The sequence below is a fragment of the Natator depressus genome, chromosome 8, assembly GCF_965152275.1.
Source record: "Natator depressus isolate rNatDep1 chromosome 8, rNatDep2.hap1, whole genome shotgun sequence".
Taxonomy (NCBI): Eukaryota; Metazoa; Chordata; order Testudines; family Cheloniidae; genus Natator; species Natator depressus.
The window spans coordinates 51,272,892-51,288,462 of NC_134241.1; the positions used below are offsets into that span (position 1 = coordinate 51,272,892).

The window sequence follows — 15,571 nt, forward strand, 5'->3', positions numbered from 1 at the left end:
TCAACTTTGTGTGTAGAAAAGCCCTAAGTCATAGATAGGTTAGCTTTAAATCCGTGCTTATCATTTTAGGCAGAGGGTTAGAAGTGTTAAGGTTTCATAGATTTTTAAAGCCCAAAGGGACAATTATACTTCTTTAGGCTGATCTCCTGTATAACAGGGGAAGTTTTTCTTTCCAACCCCCAGGACAATCCCTGTAGATTGTCACCACAGTTCGTAATATTTGTATCAACCTCTGGATGGCTTTCTCGCTTTGGAATTGATCTGGTGTATAACCATCTAAAATGAATGAATTGCCAAGCTTATTTAAAAACTGACTGTTGCACTTTTCCATGAGCAATTGGATATGCTTAAAATTCATTCCATCTCAGGCTTTAAGCTATGGAGGGGCAGGAGTGGATGATGGGAAGGACTGGAATATGACAAGTGAACTTGAACTTGTCCTCTCCTGGCCCTCACTAAATATAGGTGCTAGTCTCTCACTTCTCACTTGGCTAGCTGTGTCAGGCAGCATTTGGATTTATAAATGATTGGTTGCTATTCACCGACTCAGTCTCCAGGCTGCATTCCTAACTACACCTTGCTTTTCTCCAATATTAAAGTCTTGCTTTATTTGCAATCCTAGAATCTCCTTTCTGTAAAAGCACAGGCCAGGCTAGCCTTCAGGGAGAGGGTTTACTTCATGGGGGCTCCTTCTACATGGACCAGCTAAGATTGGGTGTGTTGTGTGGGCTATTATACTGTATACCACTGCTCTAGAATGTGCTGGGACAGATGCAGCTAGGAAAGAATGAAGGTAACGGGCCTCCTCCTCCCAAAATTCATGTTCCCAGCTGCTGCCAGGATCTGGCCCTATAATTCTGTAAAGCAGCTGTTAAAGCCTTAGGATCTTATTGCAAACCACTAGGATGCCCAGAGGAGTAAGCGCTAAGACTGCAGAGCATCTCTTCTGGGCAGGGGCGCTATGGGCCGGGTAAATTGGACTCGGCTGTCTTAGATCTAGTGTTGCCCTGGGAACCCCACTGTGGTGAAAGGGGGCAGCTTTTCACCCCACCCCGCGGGAAACCAATGCTAGCCCGAGCAGCCGGGAAGCACGACGGGGGATACCTCCCGCGGCCCGCATTGTCCCAGCTGGCTGGCCGTCTCTTGGGCTACCCAGCCGCCCTTCCCCTCCCGCGCGGCGAGGTGGAAGCCCCGGCGGCGCTGCCCCGGGGTTTGCAGCAGGGGCCCGGGCCAGCGGGCTGTGAGTGCGGCTTGCACGGGGCTGCAGAGCAGGTGGCCCCGCGGTGCTTATGCGATCGCTCCTGTGCAGTCGGCCGAGCCGCGCTGGCTGCGGACCGGCAGCGGCTGGAGGCCTGGCGGAAGCGCCTGGTGGCGGGTCCCCGCTGGGGCGCTCCCTGGGGCGGCCCGTGCAAGCCCCCCGAGCTCCCCTCGGCCGCGTGGGCGAGCTGGCCCCGCCCCGGCCCGGCCCCCGGCAGCTCGGATGGCCGGGGGCGGGAAGTGAGCTCAGCGTGGGCGCGCCCGGGCAGTGACCGGCGCTGGGGGAGTCCGGCTCGCCGCCTCCCTCCGGCCATGGCGCGCTGGGCTGGGCTCCCGCTGCTGCTCTGCTGCCTCGGGCCTCTGCTGTGCGGCGCTGCGGGGCGGAGCCGGGCGCCGCGGGAAGCGGAGCCGGGCGCCGCCGCGCCGGGGCTGCCGCCGGGCGGGGCCGTGAGCGACCTCTCCGGGCAGTACTGGCGGTACCTGGCCTGCCGGCTGTGGCGGGAGGGCTGCGAGCAGCCGCAGGGTGAGGAGCTGCCTCGTCTCCCTGCCCTAGATCGGGCAGGCCGCGTGGGGCGTTCAGTGCACGGCCCCTCGCCCTGCCACGGGCCGCAGGGGGGTGGAGCTGCCTGCGGGGGGATCTTTGGGCTAGCGGGACGTCTCTGCCAATGCCGGGGGAGAGAAGGGGCTGCAGGGGAGCTACGTGCCCGGACCCTCTGCTGGCATCAGTCCCATCCCATCACAACCCCTTACAGCAGCTGAGGATCTGGGCCAGGGTCTTTTTATGTTCTCACAGTTAATAAGAGGTGCAGTGATCTGTTGTGCAAATGCCCGTGTCTCCAGGTAGCTGTGCATGTAAGATATAGAGGGACAGGCTTCTTTTGTGTGTGTTTCCTGTTTAATTCCGGTAGCTGTCAGTCACATGTGAGTTTTCATTGCTGTCTTCTGTACCCCTCAGCACAACCAGAGTGGGGACGCCCTGCAGTAAGCAGACACTGCTGAGCCAGGCTGCTAAGTTGGATTCATTTGTATGGGATCTTAGAGGGTTGCATCCAAGCCAAGAGGCATCCCTTGGGGAGGGGTGGTGTCCCCTCTCCAGCAGGATTAACGATTTCCCTGCCTAAATCCCTAGCATAGGGGTGTGTGATGGGGATGGCCATTTTGACCGAGTGTCCTTCCCAGATGTGTGTGTGTGTATGCGCGCGCGCCATTTGAGTGACTGCCTGTCTACCCACATGAGTTTCCCCCCCCCCCCCCCACTGTTGTGCTGTGGATATGGACATTGGTGCTGCTGATAAGTTGATAGGAGCTCTAGCATGGGTCTGTGGGGAATTCAAGGCTGATAGGGCAAGGTTTATCCTCAGGAGGCAGACAGCCTGCCATACAATTTCCTTTCTCACTGCTGCTTCTTTCCTAGGTTGGAGCTTGCCTCTGGTGGGTCAGGATTATCTGGAGATCCTTTCTAGCTGGTACTGCAGCTTTGGAAAGTGCTGCGAGACAGGAGACTGCAGAATAGCCAACAACATCACAGGTAAAGCCCTTGAGATAGAGGATGGTCCAGAGTTTAAGGTGCTAGTCTGGGACTTAGGAGAGCCAGGTTCAGTTTCCTGCTCTGCTATGACTCCCTGTGTAACCTTGGGCAAGTCTCTGTGCCTCAGTTTTCCATCTGTATAATGGGGATGTCAGTATCGCCTGGCCTTAAATACATTAAAGATTATGAGGTGCTCAGATGCAGTGGGAATGGAGGCCAGAGAAGTACCAAAGAGACAGAATGTGTGTGCATGTTTCCCTATCAGCTGGAGTGAAATCTCTAATTCCCAGTTCCTAGAACTAGGGGCAAACCTCTGTGAGGTTTTTTTTAATTCTTAAATCAAATTTTTGGTCACAAATAAGTTAAAGAGAAGTAGCAGTTCTTAGCCAGGTGCTGAATTTGCCTCAATGTTCCGTGAGTTTAGACAGTTCCATTTCAGACCATTTTCTATTCCGTGACACACAGACCCTCCTTTACACCATGACAAAATCTTAGCATCACTATGCAGAGTGCTTTCCAGAGCAGAGACCCTGCCTATTCCTGCCTGTAGTCTCCTGCACACCCAGAGCATGTGCAAGGGGGAAGAAGAACTTGCTCAGAGGGGGCTGCTAAGCCCCATCCCCTTCTCCCGGTCCTGACCTAGAGGGTAGATACTGAGCCCTGTATGCAGTCCATGTGAGAATGTCCTAAGGTGTGACTGGGTCTGGGACTTCGGTAATCAATGCAAACATTGATTGATTGATTGATACTTTGTCCTTCTCTAGGGGCTTCCATCTGGGGATCTTAGTGCCTTTTTGCAAACGTTAATGAGCTAAATACCCTGTGAAATGGGTAAATACTATCCCCGCTTTCCAGAGGGGGGGAAAAGAGAGGATAAGTGGCTTGCCTGGGTCCATGGCAAAGCTGTGAATAGAGCCCAAGAATCCTGATTTCCACTACTGTGATCAGATCACTCAAAATGCTGCTTTCCAATCTAGCTCTGCATCTGTAATACCATTGCACAGAGACCCCTTGAATAGGCATACCTTCCAGCAACGCAAGGCAGAATGCCTCATGCTCTGATGGGCTCAACTCAGAACAAAATTGCTGCCAAACGTCCTCCCTGCTTGTTCCTACCCATAAGTGATAGCAGGCAGGTTTGGGTGTAAGATCAGTGTTTCCTTTCATTCTGCAGGGTTAGAGTTGGACTTGAGCAGGAGGCTACATGGGCAGCACTTGGCAAAGGACGTCATTCTGAGAGCAATGCAAGGCTTCCTGGAGACCACACGGCCGGAGAAGGCTCTGGCTCTGTCGTTCCATGGCTGGTCTGGCACTGGGAAAAACTTTGTGGCCCGGATGATCGCTGATCACTTGTACCGAGACGGGCTGAAAAGCGAGTGTGTTAAAGTCTTTATATCGCTCTTTCACTTCCCACATCCCAAATATGTGGACTTGTACAAGGTGCGAAAACTCCAGTGTTACCAGCCACAATGCTGCCGGTTGTAGTATGGGTAACTCAGTCCTAGCCTCTTCAATCCAGTCAAAGGACCGTTTCTGAATATGTAGCTATCTCAGACCCCGCTTTTAATAGAGGATAGAGCAGGAGCACAGGCTGTTGGAGGAGCCCTATAACAATGTACAAAGTATCAAGTACAAAGTTCCAACCCTTCCCAGCAGGGGCCACCGGCTGTGGGAGAGCCCAATGCCACTCCAATACTGGCCCCTCCCAGAAGGCCATTATGAAAACTGGTGTGTAATGATTAGTTGTTGGTGAGCTCTCAGCTCCTGGGGCCATTGCAGGGAATGGTGCAGGAGCACTTGTGGTAGAGGAGCTCCCAGCCTTTCCCAGTGGGAGTCATGATAGAGAATGGAGCAGCGGGTTGGGTGCTGGCTGTGAGGGAGCTCAGTCTTCCTTGGTAGCTGTGTCTGTGTGAAGGATGCAGTAGTGCTAGTGGTGAACACCAGGTGATCTCCACACTGGCTTCTCTACTTGCCAGTTCACACTCTTTTCCTACTGCCATGCAGGTTCAGCTGAAGAAGCAGATAAGCGAGACAGTGCAGCTCTGCAAGCAGTCATTGTTCATCTTCGATGAGACAGAGAAGCTTCACTCTGGCCTGCTGGATGCCATCAAACCCTATGTGGATCACTATGACAGCATCAATGAGGTGGATTACAGCAGATCCATTTTCCTCTTCCTCAGGTGACAACCAAGGACCTTAGGGAGAAGGGGCTGGCTTGCAGGGAAGGATCTGCTTTCTCCATGGTTCTTGATGACCCATATTAAAGTTCCGTGATCTGGGAGATTGAGGTGTGGGACGGAGCTGCCCTTGGAAGGCACAGGAATTGAAGGGAAAGTAGTTCTCTGGATTCTCCTTGTGTGATGACCTCAAAGCCCCCTCACTACAGTTGCTCACCCATGACTTATGATGGCTGAATGTAACTGTCTCTCCAGAGACCATCAGTGTAGCTCCTTAGCCGGCATGTGCTGCTGACTGTGAGGCTGAATGTCTACAACCCCCAGTAGTTGAATGCTGGATCCGGCACTGTGTTAGTAGCACCGTGCCAGTGAGCTATATCTTAGGAATCAAACTGGTGCCCCACTCAGATGGTGTAGCCCAGAAATCTGGGCAAGCATTGCACAGTTAATAGAGAAGTGATGAGAGATGTTTACCTTCCACTTGAGCATCTGCTGCTGGCCACTGATGGAGGCTGGATATACTAAACTAGGCCATTAGTCTGCTGTGGTACGGCAGGTCCCATGACCTCTACTTGATTCTGATGTTTATAGGCCTGGGCTTTTCTCTCCACCTGATCCCAGCTGGGTTTATCTGCTCATGACCTGGCCTGGCATTTTCAGAACTCTCCCCCCTCCCCATGAATAGGCCTCTGAACCCTTGATCAGTCTGTTTGCGGAGAGGAAACTGGAACTGAGCCCAAGGATGGAGGGGCTACCCTGCCCTTGTGGTCATGTACTGTTGGCCACTCTCCCTGCCACGCTGAGGGGAACCTTGAACAACATGTGATCCCAAGTGCTGTGGGAAGGGGGGCAGCAGGGCCCCTCTGTAACGCTGCCATCTGGAAAGGCAGGCTCTCCTCTGGGCTGTGCATGCAGAAACACTGGCTTTGCACATCTGTCATTTAGAAACCAGACTGTTCTTGGAGATGTCTTTGGAACCTTTGCCACACTGGGTCTTCCCCTTATGGGGATGGCTGTGTCTCTGTGAAGCCGAAGGGGTTTCTTTCCTGTTGACTCCAGTGGAAAGGTGGGAGCTGCAGCTTCCAGGACGGAGCTAACTAAAATTTGAAGGGGATCTCGGGTAGCAGGAGTAGGTTGTTCAGAACTAACAGCTGGGCAATGGGGTGGGGGAGGAAGACTTTTAGTCTCATCGTTCCCCCCACTCCCATCCTGACTAGAGTTTGTCCCCTCCATCATCAGAGATGGCTCAAGAACCCCCTGGAGAAGGGAGGGGGGAGTTTCAGTGTGTCCACCAGTCCTACTCTTTTCTGTCTTCCTCCCCAATTCCTAACCCCTTTGTACAGGCTAAGTGCTTGGGAGGGGCCCAAGCAGCTTTTGACCTGGGCTCTCTGCCAAGTGACCATCACACCCCCCCACCCCCCTCCCACACACCCACACCCACACAAACACCTTAAGGTGGGGAGAGGGGGCTGACACCACACTAGCTGGTGCAACTCCCTCACCAGGGCTGATGCTGTTTCCAGGCCATTCTGACTGGGATAATTTTGTCTGAGGTTTGGAAGCTTCAGTGCCCGCCTCCCCCCTTTCAATGCACATGTGCGCTTAGAGAAACAAGCGTTTTAAAAAGTGGCCCCAATGTGTGAGTTCCAGCTGCCCTTCCCCTTACAAAGCACTAGTCAGTCAGGCAAGGACCCCAGTGTGGGTTCTCTGCCACCTTCATGATCTTCCGGCTCCACTTTGTGTGGAAGAAAAAGTGCTGTCTGGACCATTGCTTCTAGTGGGACTCATGCCAGTTCCCCTGCCCTTTGCTAACTTGTCTGCAACTGCGGGCTTCTCTGCAGAAGGGGCTCGGAGATAAAGGGGCTGTAGTCAATATGTTCTGTACTCTTGGTTCAGTGTGTGTAATAGTCTGGGAGGGTGGGGCCTACCCCTAAGAATCAGGGCTCGGGAATGGAAGCAGTTGATCTGGTGAAAAAGTGTTCAGTTCTCTTTGCAGAGGGGAGAGAAAGCAAATCCCTCTCTAGGGCCAGTGGAAAGGCAGAGCTTTGGCATGGGGCTACATGAATCCTTATGCTACCAACGTCCCCGAGGCCTGGACCTGAGTGCTGTTAGTGTTTTGTGAGGAATAAACATTAGGATTATTCCAGATAAAGCATTTAACTTCCATTTCCTTCCCAGTAACATTGGTGGGAACATCATCAACCAGGTGACCCTAGACTTCTGGCGAGCTGGACGGGCCAGGGAGGAGATCACCATGGAATACTTAGAGCAGCACCTGCGCATGGAGCTGCTTGAGTCCACAGGTAACTGAGCTAATCGATACAAGTCTGCACTGGAGTTCTGCAGTCCGCTGCCCCTTCCCATGTCTTTCTGCTCCCTGCCAGCTCCGCCCAGGGGACTCATTGTTTTGATTGGCTCTTTCATGTCCCTCAAAGATTACTGAACACCCACCCCCCAAAAATCTATCTTCACTACATCCCTGGGGAGGTAGGTCAGTGACTTGCTTCACAGTCACGGTGGCAAAGCTGGGGTTTGAACCTAGATATCTTGCGAGAGACCAGTGCCCTAGCCTCTTCTATCTGAGCTACAGCCCCTATTATCACTTATATGGTACTTCTACTCCACTCCCTTTTAACCAGTGTCTCCGCAGCTCAGCCTTAGCCCATGCTATGCTGGCATATCCCAACCAGATGCCCACAGGATCCTCTTCCCCTTTCACTCTCAAATCCCTACTGATAAGTAGTGCCCTGTTGGCTAGCTGGTCTTAAGAGTGGGTGTGCTGACCACTTCCCTAAAACATCTTCGACTGCTGTTCGTGGTATCACTAGATGGTTTCAGACATGTTCCCAGAGATAAAAGTATGTGTCATGTGTGCAATCTATAAATATCTGTCAGATTTCCTAAAAAACGGGATGAGATATGGGGCAGATGGAGCCTCACGATTGCGTGGGCACTTCATTACTCACGGTGACTATAGACACCCTACTCAGGACATGGTGCTGGAGATGGCTCTGCTCAGCACCCAGACCCCACTGCTCAGAGTGAAGAGAGGCCCTGTCTTGAGCCCAGCTGCCTGGAGACCAGGACATGTGGGGGCAGTACCAGACCCCCCCAGCACTCCTTCTGGCAGACTTTACCATTTGGGTCTCTGTAGTGGCATGCAACTCTGACATCATCATGCAGCAACAGGACCAGGAGTGGCACATGGACTGTGGAGCCACATAGTTTCTCATGCAAAAGAGTGAATGTGGCTTCCTATCCGGGGAGTGTTTCATGATGTGTTAAGGTGCATCTCCCCCCCCAATTTGCTGTTGCATGGTTGGGTGAGTAGTGTCAGAGACTCCCTTTTTCAGGACCGAAGGACCTTTTGTTTAGAAAGAGACGCCTTAACTCCAAGGCAGAAGAACCAGACAAATGATTAGCCAAGGCCCCTTCTCAGACAATATTTTCAGTGTTGAAACGGCTTCTCCAGGCAAACGGCACTGTTCTTTTAACATTTGTGCTGGCTGAGATTGATGGAGATCTAGGAGCATGGAAGACACACATGGTTCTGTTAGAAGCTATGTGTTGAGTGCCCGTGTTGCTCTGGTTTTCATTGCAGATGGTGGTTTTGCCCACAGCCACCTCCTTGAAGAGAACCTCATTGACTTCTTTGTGCCATTCCTGCCCCTGGAGAATCACCATGTGAAGCTGTGTGTTCGGGATGCTTTTCTGGCCCGCAGCCTTCCATACACTGAGGAGGTGCTGGACGAGGTGGTCAGGATGATGGTATTTCTCCCCAAAGAGGAGAAGCTTTTCTCTGCACAAGGTTGTAAATCCGTGTCTCACCGCATCAATTATTTCCTACCCTGAATGTGAGGGGGAACTGTACCAGTGACCAGCATGGCTGCTTGCTGCATGGAGAGACCTGCTCCTCTCACATGAGCAGATTGAAAATTTACCCACTTGCACAGTGATGGGAACTTTTGAAGTCCCTCAAAACTTGAGAGAGGCCTCCAAGGGTTGCTCTCATTGTCATACTTGTATGGCACCTGTGTAGCCTTGAGCTGGTAGAAGGCTGGGCTGGCTGTACCTTTCTTGCCCACTCAAAGGCCCATCTCTTAGCAGTTAGCTTAGAGCAGAAGAAATGATTAGCTGTTGGTAAATGAAGAATTCTGGCTGGCAAATAGTGGTCTACTTCACACAAGCAGAGTTGGTCTGGGACCTTGGTTTATTGTGGTGTGGGGGGTCTTGGGATTGCTTAGTACCTTCAGTTGGAAAGTCTGAAGAGGTCACAGAAGTCACTTCCTTGCTTCCTCTCCTCTGGGCCTCTCCCCCCATGCATCATTTCCAGCACCTGCAAAGTAAAATCAGTGCACTGGCTGTTAGTAAGACAGTGGTGGAGAAAAACCTAAACTTGGCTATGGAGCAGGGTGAGAATGTGTGTCCCAGGAACCTTCTTACCAAGCCATCTGTTGTTAACCAGCTATCGGAGAGGATGCCCAGGAGCCTGCACAGATGATGATACACACAGCTTGAATGGAGACTAGGACTAAGATTCACATTTACAGCCTCCACCTACTGTGGGCATTCCAGATGTATAACACTGACCTTGCTCTTTGGTGACATTCTCTCATTTGGAGTCTTGTATGGAAAAATGGTTCTTGACAATTTGTTTAATATAAAGATTAAAAAACCTTATTTTTTTTATGTCTAAAGTGAACATCTCTTCAGAACATGCCAATCCTCCCCCTGTCCCCTACTAGAAAGCAAGGTACCAGTGTGTCTGTAATTCTAAGGCTGAGGGAGAGTCTATGAATATGTCTCCAGTACAGCCCAGAAATTCTGTCATGGATAGCATTTGGTGATATGAGCCAGCATCTCCCCCTCACTGAGGCAGCTCTTGCTGTGCACACTCCTCATGCCCAGCTTCCTCAGCATTCATTTTAGGGAACTCCCAATTGCAGCCTCTTGACTGCGCTGATAAATCAAGAGGACCAGAGAACAGGGTGGCAGACTGTCCTTGTCTTCAGCAGAGGTTGGAGAGTAGTGGCTGTGAAGAACTCTGCCATTTGATTACTGTTACACATTCTGGCTTTTGGCCAGAGATAGTATTACTACAAGAGGGACTGTTTGCTGTCAGGGTACCTGCCAAATGATTTAAAAAAAAAAAAAAAAAAAGTCAGCCCTAAAATGTCAATATCACTCACTTACTCTATGGGCTGTAGGTCAAAAAAGTGAAGAGGAGGTGGAACAGCACACCCTGAGGACAGTTGCCTGGACATTGTACATGTGGCTCTTTGATCTATTTAAACCAGGGATGTCAAACTCAAATCACCAGGAGGGCCATATCACTGACACTGGGCTGCCCCCACTCCACCCTTCCCCAAATCCCTGCCATGGCTCCCTCCTGGAAAGCTGGAAGTGCCTGGAGATAGGCAGAGGGGAAATAACTCGGGGGGGGGAATAGGGAGCTTGGCAGGCTGCAGCAAATAACTGTGCAGGCCACATGCTTTAAACTGTACCAATAGTTAGTCAGCCTATGCACTCACTTTGGAAAAAGTCTGTAAAAGTTTTTGTGTAATTGCCATTGAAGTAGATTTTCAGCTAGTATTCCTACCTGGCACACTGGCTTCTAGTTACTGGTAAGTGACCACGCATGGCTATGAAGCTAAATGGGTCACATGGTTCCTTACTGTTTTTCTTTTAGGTGAGTGATATATATATATTTATTGAGCCTGTTGGAGCAGAAAGGGAAAATATGGTGAAAGTTGGTCTGCTCAGATTGTTACTGTGTCGAAACAGTATAGCGCTCTCTTGCTCATCCTTCCCAGCTACACCTCACCAGTACACTTTTGTAATTAACTATAAACTAAGGCTTTAGAAGGGTCAATGCTGCTAATCATCCTCCAGTGTCTTAGTGGTCAGGTATCAGAGGAAGCGTTAGTCACAGCAGTTTTTTCTTCTGTAAAATGGGTACAAGAGTACTTGCACAAACTCTACTTGACCACATACATCTCCCTACTTGATTTCACTTCAGCGTACTCAAGACTTCAAGAATTACCACCCAAAAGAAAGCCAGCTCCTCTTCATCAAAGCTTCCTGTTTTTCTCATCTAGGTTAAATTCACATGAAAGGGGAAAACATAAGTGGTTTAGATTCAGCTGTAGTATGGCAAAAGCTGAGATGCTCCCTCTTGCTAAAAGCAGGTGGGGGGGGGGGGCGGGGAGGGAAGGTTTTAGTAACTAGTACAGGAGAGCACTTCAGTTACAGAAAAGTTGGAAAAAACGGTGACATAAATCCTTGCACTCAGATTGGCTGAAAGGAATTTGCGTATTTTAGAGAAATAAGCATGTGAGATTATGCAACTCACTCACTTCCAGGTACTGTGGTGGTTTGTGCCTAATTACACAGCAACCCTGCAGTCTGGCTGGAACAAGCCCATTTCAGTGGGATTAATGAAATATTGGGGTTCTTTGCAAACCTGCTCAGTTAAATGTTTCTATTTTTTAGATGTTTGCAGAGATTTTAGCTTAGAACCAGGCCAGTTGAATAAAAGCACTCCAATAAAAGCACCAGGTGTTCAAGTTTATTTGCCAATAAAATATTGCAACTTTTATTTAAAACAAAATGCAAATTGGCAAAACTTGTGGAACGACAGGCAAAACCTTATTTACATCAAGTTTAACACTGTTTGCAGTTCACAGTCAGACAATAGAGTGAGAATTAAATTAGAAAAACAATCAAAAATATATTACAATAACAATTAAACAAAACAATTGACAACACTGGTAGTGTGATTGGTGATTAAGGTGTTTTTAGTTTAATCCAATATTGTCCTCAATGAATTCACTACTGATACAAATTGTGTGCTGAGCTGATCACAATCTTTATCCCCTGTGCATAACACACACGTTGGAAGAGTGACCCTTTGGTATAGACATGTAATTTGAGAGAGAGAAATAAATCAGGTGTTCAGTCATCTATAATTTGCTACCAGTATGGAATAGGCTAACGATCTTTTTCTATCCTCCAGCTCCACTGACCGTCCATGCAAAAATCCACCTGCATTAGGTACTGGAAAGCGTGCTGCGCGCACACACAAAGGAGGAGGTTTCTCAGCATGCTCTAGTCACTCTTCTCCATTTGTGGCAGACTCTGGAAGTGGTGTATTGTACATTTAAAACAAAAGTGGTGATTACCAGCCTGTCACTTGCACTAGTGAAAAAGTGAAACCCACCACTTGCCAGAGCAGTCATAACCCTAGAGAGAGACGGGGGATACTGCATTGGAGACATCCTGCAGTAGTGCTTTGGTCACACATGGTCTCCTTTTAAGTGACAGCACAAATAGCAGGCAAGGCCTTTTTCCACACACACACTGGGCCCAATTTTGAAGCTCTTACTCAGGCAAGCTCCCAAGGGCTTAAATGGGAGGCTGGATAAAACAGTAAGAAGCTCAGGATATGGCCCATGGCAATTACTGATCCCAGTCACCTTGTAACCCCCCTTAGAGACAGCAGCTTTTTAATCCACTACAGAACTGATGAATATCAACACAAACACTGGTGCTCTATAAAAAAAGCAGTTGTGTCATCATCACATCCTGCTGTGCTATAGTAGGAAGAACTGTCTGTTCCACAGCACAAAATGCTGTCAGATATCTAGCATTTTTTGAAAAGGTTGTGGAGATCATCTGGCATAGCTTACATATGTATTCAGCCTCGTGGCTTGGAAAGGCAAGGGCTTGTGGAGCCACTGCTGTGGAAAGCTAATGCTATGCTGGGGGTCAGACATGCTGAGAAGGCTGTTACAGTGGGACCAGTAAGGCTATACTGCTGGTTCCCAAGATGGCTGTACTAGTGTCAGCACTTTCAATGCTACAAAGGAATGTAGAGAGCAGTGAAATTCTGCATTGACAGGAGGAAGTGCCTTGCCCACTGTGCATCTCCAGGTGACCACACAGAAGAAGGAACCAACATTGTACCAAAGTTAAAAACAATCTACAGTTTATCAACAGACACTCGTAAGTTGTGCAACAGCCTCAAACTACTCACAAGTGACCAACTGTCAGGTAGCACCCATGCTAGACTACCAGAAATGGTTAGAGTCAACCAAAGTGAAGATTGTGTGTTTGTGTTTTGGGGGGTGGGCGGGGCAGGTAATCAGTGGCAAATCTGCCCAGCATGCCTGATGCTTCAAATATAAATGTGTAATGCCATGAAGTGGGTGGGAGGGAAAGGGGTTAGTTTAATATATTAACTCATTTTGCAGTTCTTATTACAGCAGCAACAGTACTGTGGAAGTATGCCACCTGGGCTAGTGCATCCACTTCCAGCAGCTCTGAACACCGTCAGTGCGTTACATCTCTTTCCCCACACAGACTCCCCCCTCCCCCCACCTTTGGGACCACTCAGGCTCAGAATTCTCAGCATTAGGTACCAACCATGCCCTACTGCTTTTCCCTTGTGATCTCTGGAGGCCAAAATATGCATTAGTGCAGAAAGGGGAGATCTGTATAGCCAACTGGCCATGCAGTCACTCCAGGACTCTGGACAGCACATGGAAACCACCCCTACCAAAACAAGAACCCACCATCGATTCTCCTGCCTCTTACAGGCAGGAGCAAGGAACTTCTCTCACTTGCGGACACAAGTAGATCAGATTTGCTGATTAGGGAAAATTCTTGACATTCTGCCCTTTCAGCTTCAATCTCTCACACACACCCCTTCCTCCAGTGTCTCCTCCCTCCCTCCCCCTATTTTTGAGATGAAACTGTAAACGTGAGAACTCAGTGATCTGAGGTACTTCACAAAAACTCACTCAAGTATCAGTCTTTCCTTCTGAAAGCATCAATACAGGAACAGAGTTTCCCCTCCATGTGTAATTTTTCCTTTACCCAGACTGACAGTAGCTACCTTTGAACCACATCACTGATTTCTTGGACACATGACAATAAGTTATTAAGGACGGGGTTTGCTCCGGGCACACTAGCAGCTGTTGAGGACACCTGCAGTTCCTGCAGGCTGAGTTCCAGTTTGCTCACGGCTTCCCGGAAGGCAAATTTGTTGCGTGTTTGTGGGATGCAATCCACATAGCCTGAGCAGTAATCCAACAGCTGGTGCCCTGTATCCACCAGCTGGCTGTTTGGCATTGGCTCAGCAATGGCACTCGAGAGGAGGTCTGCACACTCCAGCAGCGCCTCTTTGCTGATTTTGTCCGCTGAGATTTTCTCAGCTGCCTGTTTGGTCTTTCTTAATGCCACTTTAGCACCTGCTGTGCCATTGGCCATTTTCGCTGGTGAGGTGGATGATGATGACAGAGGCACTTGAGGGGGAGGCATCATGGGCCTCCCAGCTTTTCCACCACCATGTGCCACCACTGCCTTTTTACCACCTTCACTTGTTTCCAGTCCATGATGTGCTGCTGTGGTGTTGCTCAACTCTTCTGCTGTGTCTGAGCAAGCGGGCAGCTGCTGCAGGAGCCTCATCACTGGCGGTGGAGGTGGGGCACACTTTGGTTTTACCCGTCTGGGCCGGTCCCTGTCGCTGGAAGATGTGACCTGATGCTCAGATAAGAGCTTAAATTTATTACCCTGAGAGTCTGTGCCAATAAGCTGCACGTCTGCTGGAGTATGTTTTAGAGTGGGTGAGATTAGGACTGGCACTTTGTGGTTATGAGTGGTTGGAAGTATTGCTGCAGCCTTTGCTGGAGAAGACCATCCTGGTCTCTCTCCATCTTCTAGGGCCCCTTGCCGTGTACCACTGTTTTTTTCTTTGCTTTTAGGGGTAGTTGTTGCCAGACCTGGACAGTCCTTCTCTGCAACAGCTGAATCCCCTGAAGAGGTTCTGACTGGAAGAGCGGTGGCACCTCTTGGCAAGAGTTTGGCTTTCGGTCTCTCTCTGGTCAGAGCAGGGCCTTCTTCAAGCCTTTTGGGAAGCAGGTCAGTGGATCTACCTATGCTCTCCTCTGGCTGAGAGGAGGTGGACACTGTCCTTTCCAGCTGGATTTTTGACCTCTGGCAATTTCTAGGAAGAGTCATTGCCATCCTATCCTGCTCTGGAGGCCCTGAAGACATGGAAGATGTAGAGTTTGACCTTGGAAAAGGCTTTGAAGCTTCTTCGCCACCGGTAGGTTTCCCTGCTCGTAAACCCAGTGTCTTTTTAATCAGGCGTGGTGTAAAGAAACCTGTGATGCCTGACCACCCACCACCAGTACTTGCACTCCCACCACTGTTGGTACCACCACTGTCATCACTGTAGAAGTTCCTCTGTGCAAAGCCCCCACTGTAGCACTTGGCTGGGGCCAGGCTTGCATCCTGCTGGGTGGGAGTAAAAGAAAATCCATCAACATGCTGCAAGGAAGCAACAGATGAAAAGTTACCCGTGAGCTCATATTTCTTGTGGGGCTGATTCTCCATTTCACGGAAGGAACTGCTACGCTTTGGAGGTGTGGGGGCATTCCTCTTCTTCATAAAGGAGCTGAAAAAGCCACCCTTTCTGTCCCTGGTGAAAGTGGTCTCTTTGGCATCTTCCAAGAGGCCGCTGGGGGACTTGTCCCTTTGCTTGCGAGGCAGTGCTGGAGATCCACTTGTTGGCTGTGTGCTTCTGATAAACCCTAGAGAGAAGAAA

General features: G+C 49.9%; 2 protein-coding genes across 4 annotated transcripts in view; one reads left to right on the plus strand and one right to left on the minus strand.

Moving 5' to 3' along the window:
- The first annotated feature begins 1,065 nt into the window (after nt 1-1,065).
- TOR3A (torsin family 3 member A) lies at nt 1,066-10,355 on the plus strand. The gene is made up of 6 exons (XM_074962021.1): nt 1,066-1,780; nt 2,672-2,785; nt 3,960-4,225; nt 4,790-4,965; nt 7,141-7,265; nt 8,564-10,355. Exons 1-6 carry the CDS (start codon nt 1,066-1,068, stop codon nt 8,812-8,814), a joined length of 1,647 nt encoding a protein of 548 aa, XP_074818122.1. The 3' UTR covers nt 8,815-10,355.
- A 1,221-nt stretch (nt 10,356-11,576) lies between these two features.
- ABL2 (ABL proto-oncogene 2, non-receptor tyrosine kinase) overlaps nt 11,577-15,571 on the minus strand; it is a 68,568-nt gene continuing 64,573 nt past the window's right edge. For 2 of the 3 annotated variants that reach the window (XM_074961035.1, XM_074961036.1), the window contains exon 11: nt 11,578-15,557. In XM_074961035.1, the coding sequence (XP_074817136.1) occupies nt 13,855-15,557 (1,703 nt within the window). In that variant the 3' untranslated portion in view covers nt 11,578-13,854. Of the gene's footprint in view, nt 15,558-15,571 lie in introns of all 3 variants that reach the window. The other variant, XM_074961034.1, reaches the window with a different exon arrangement.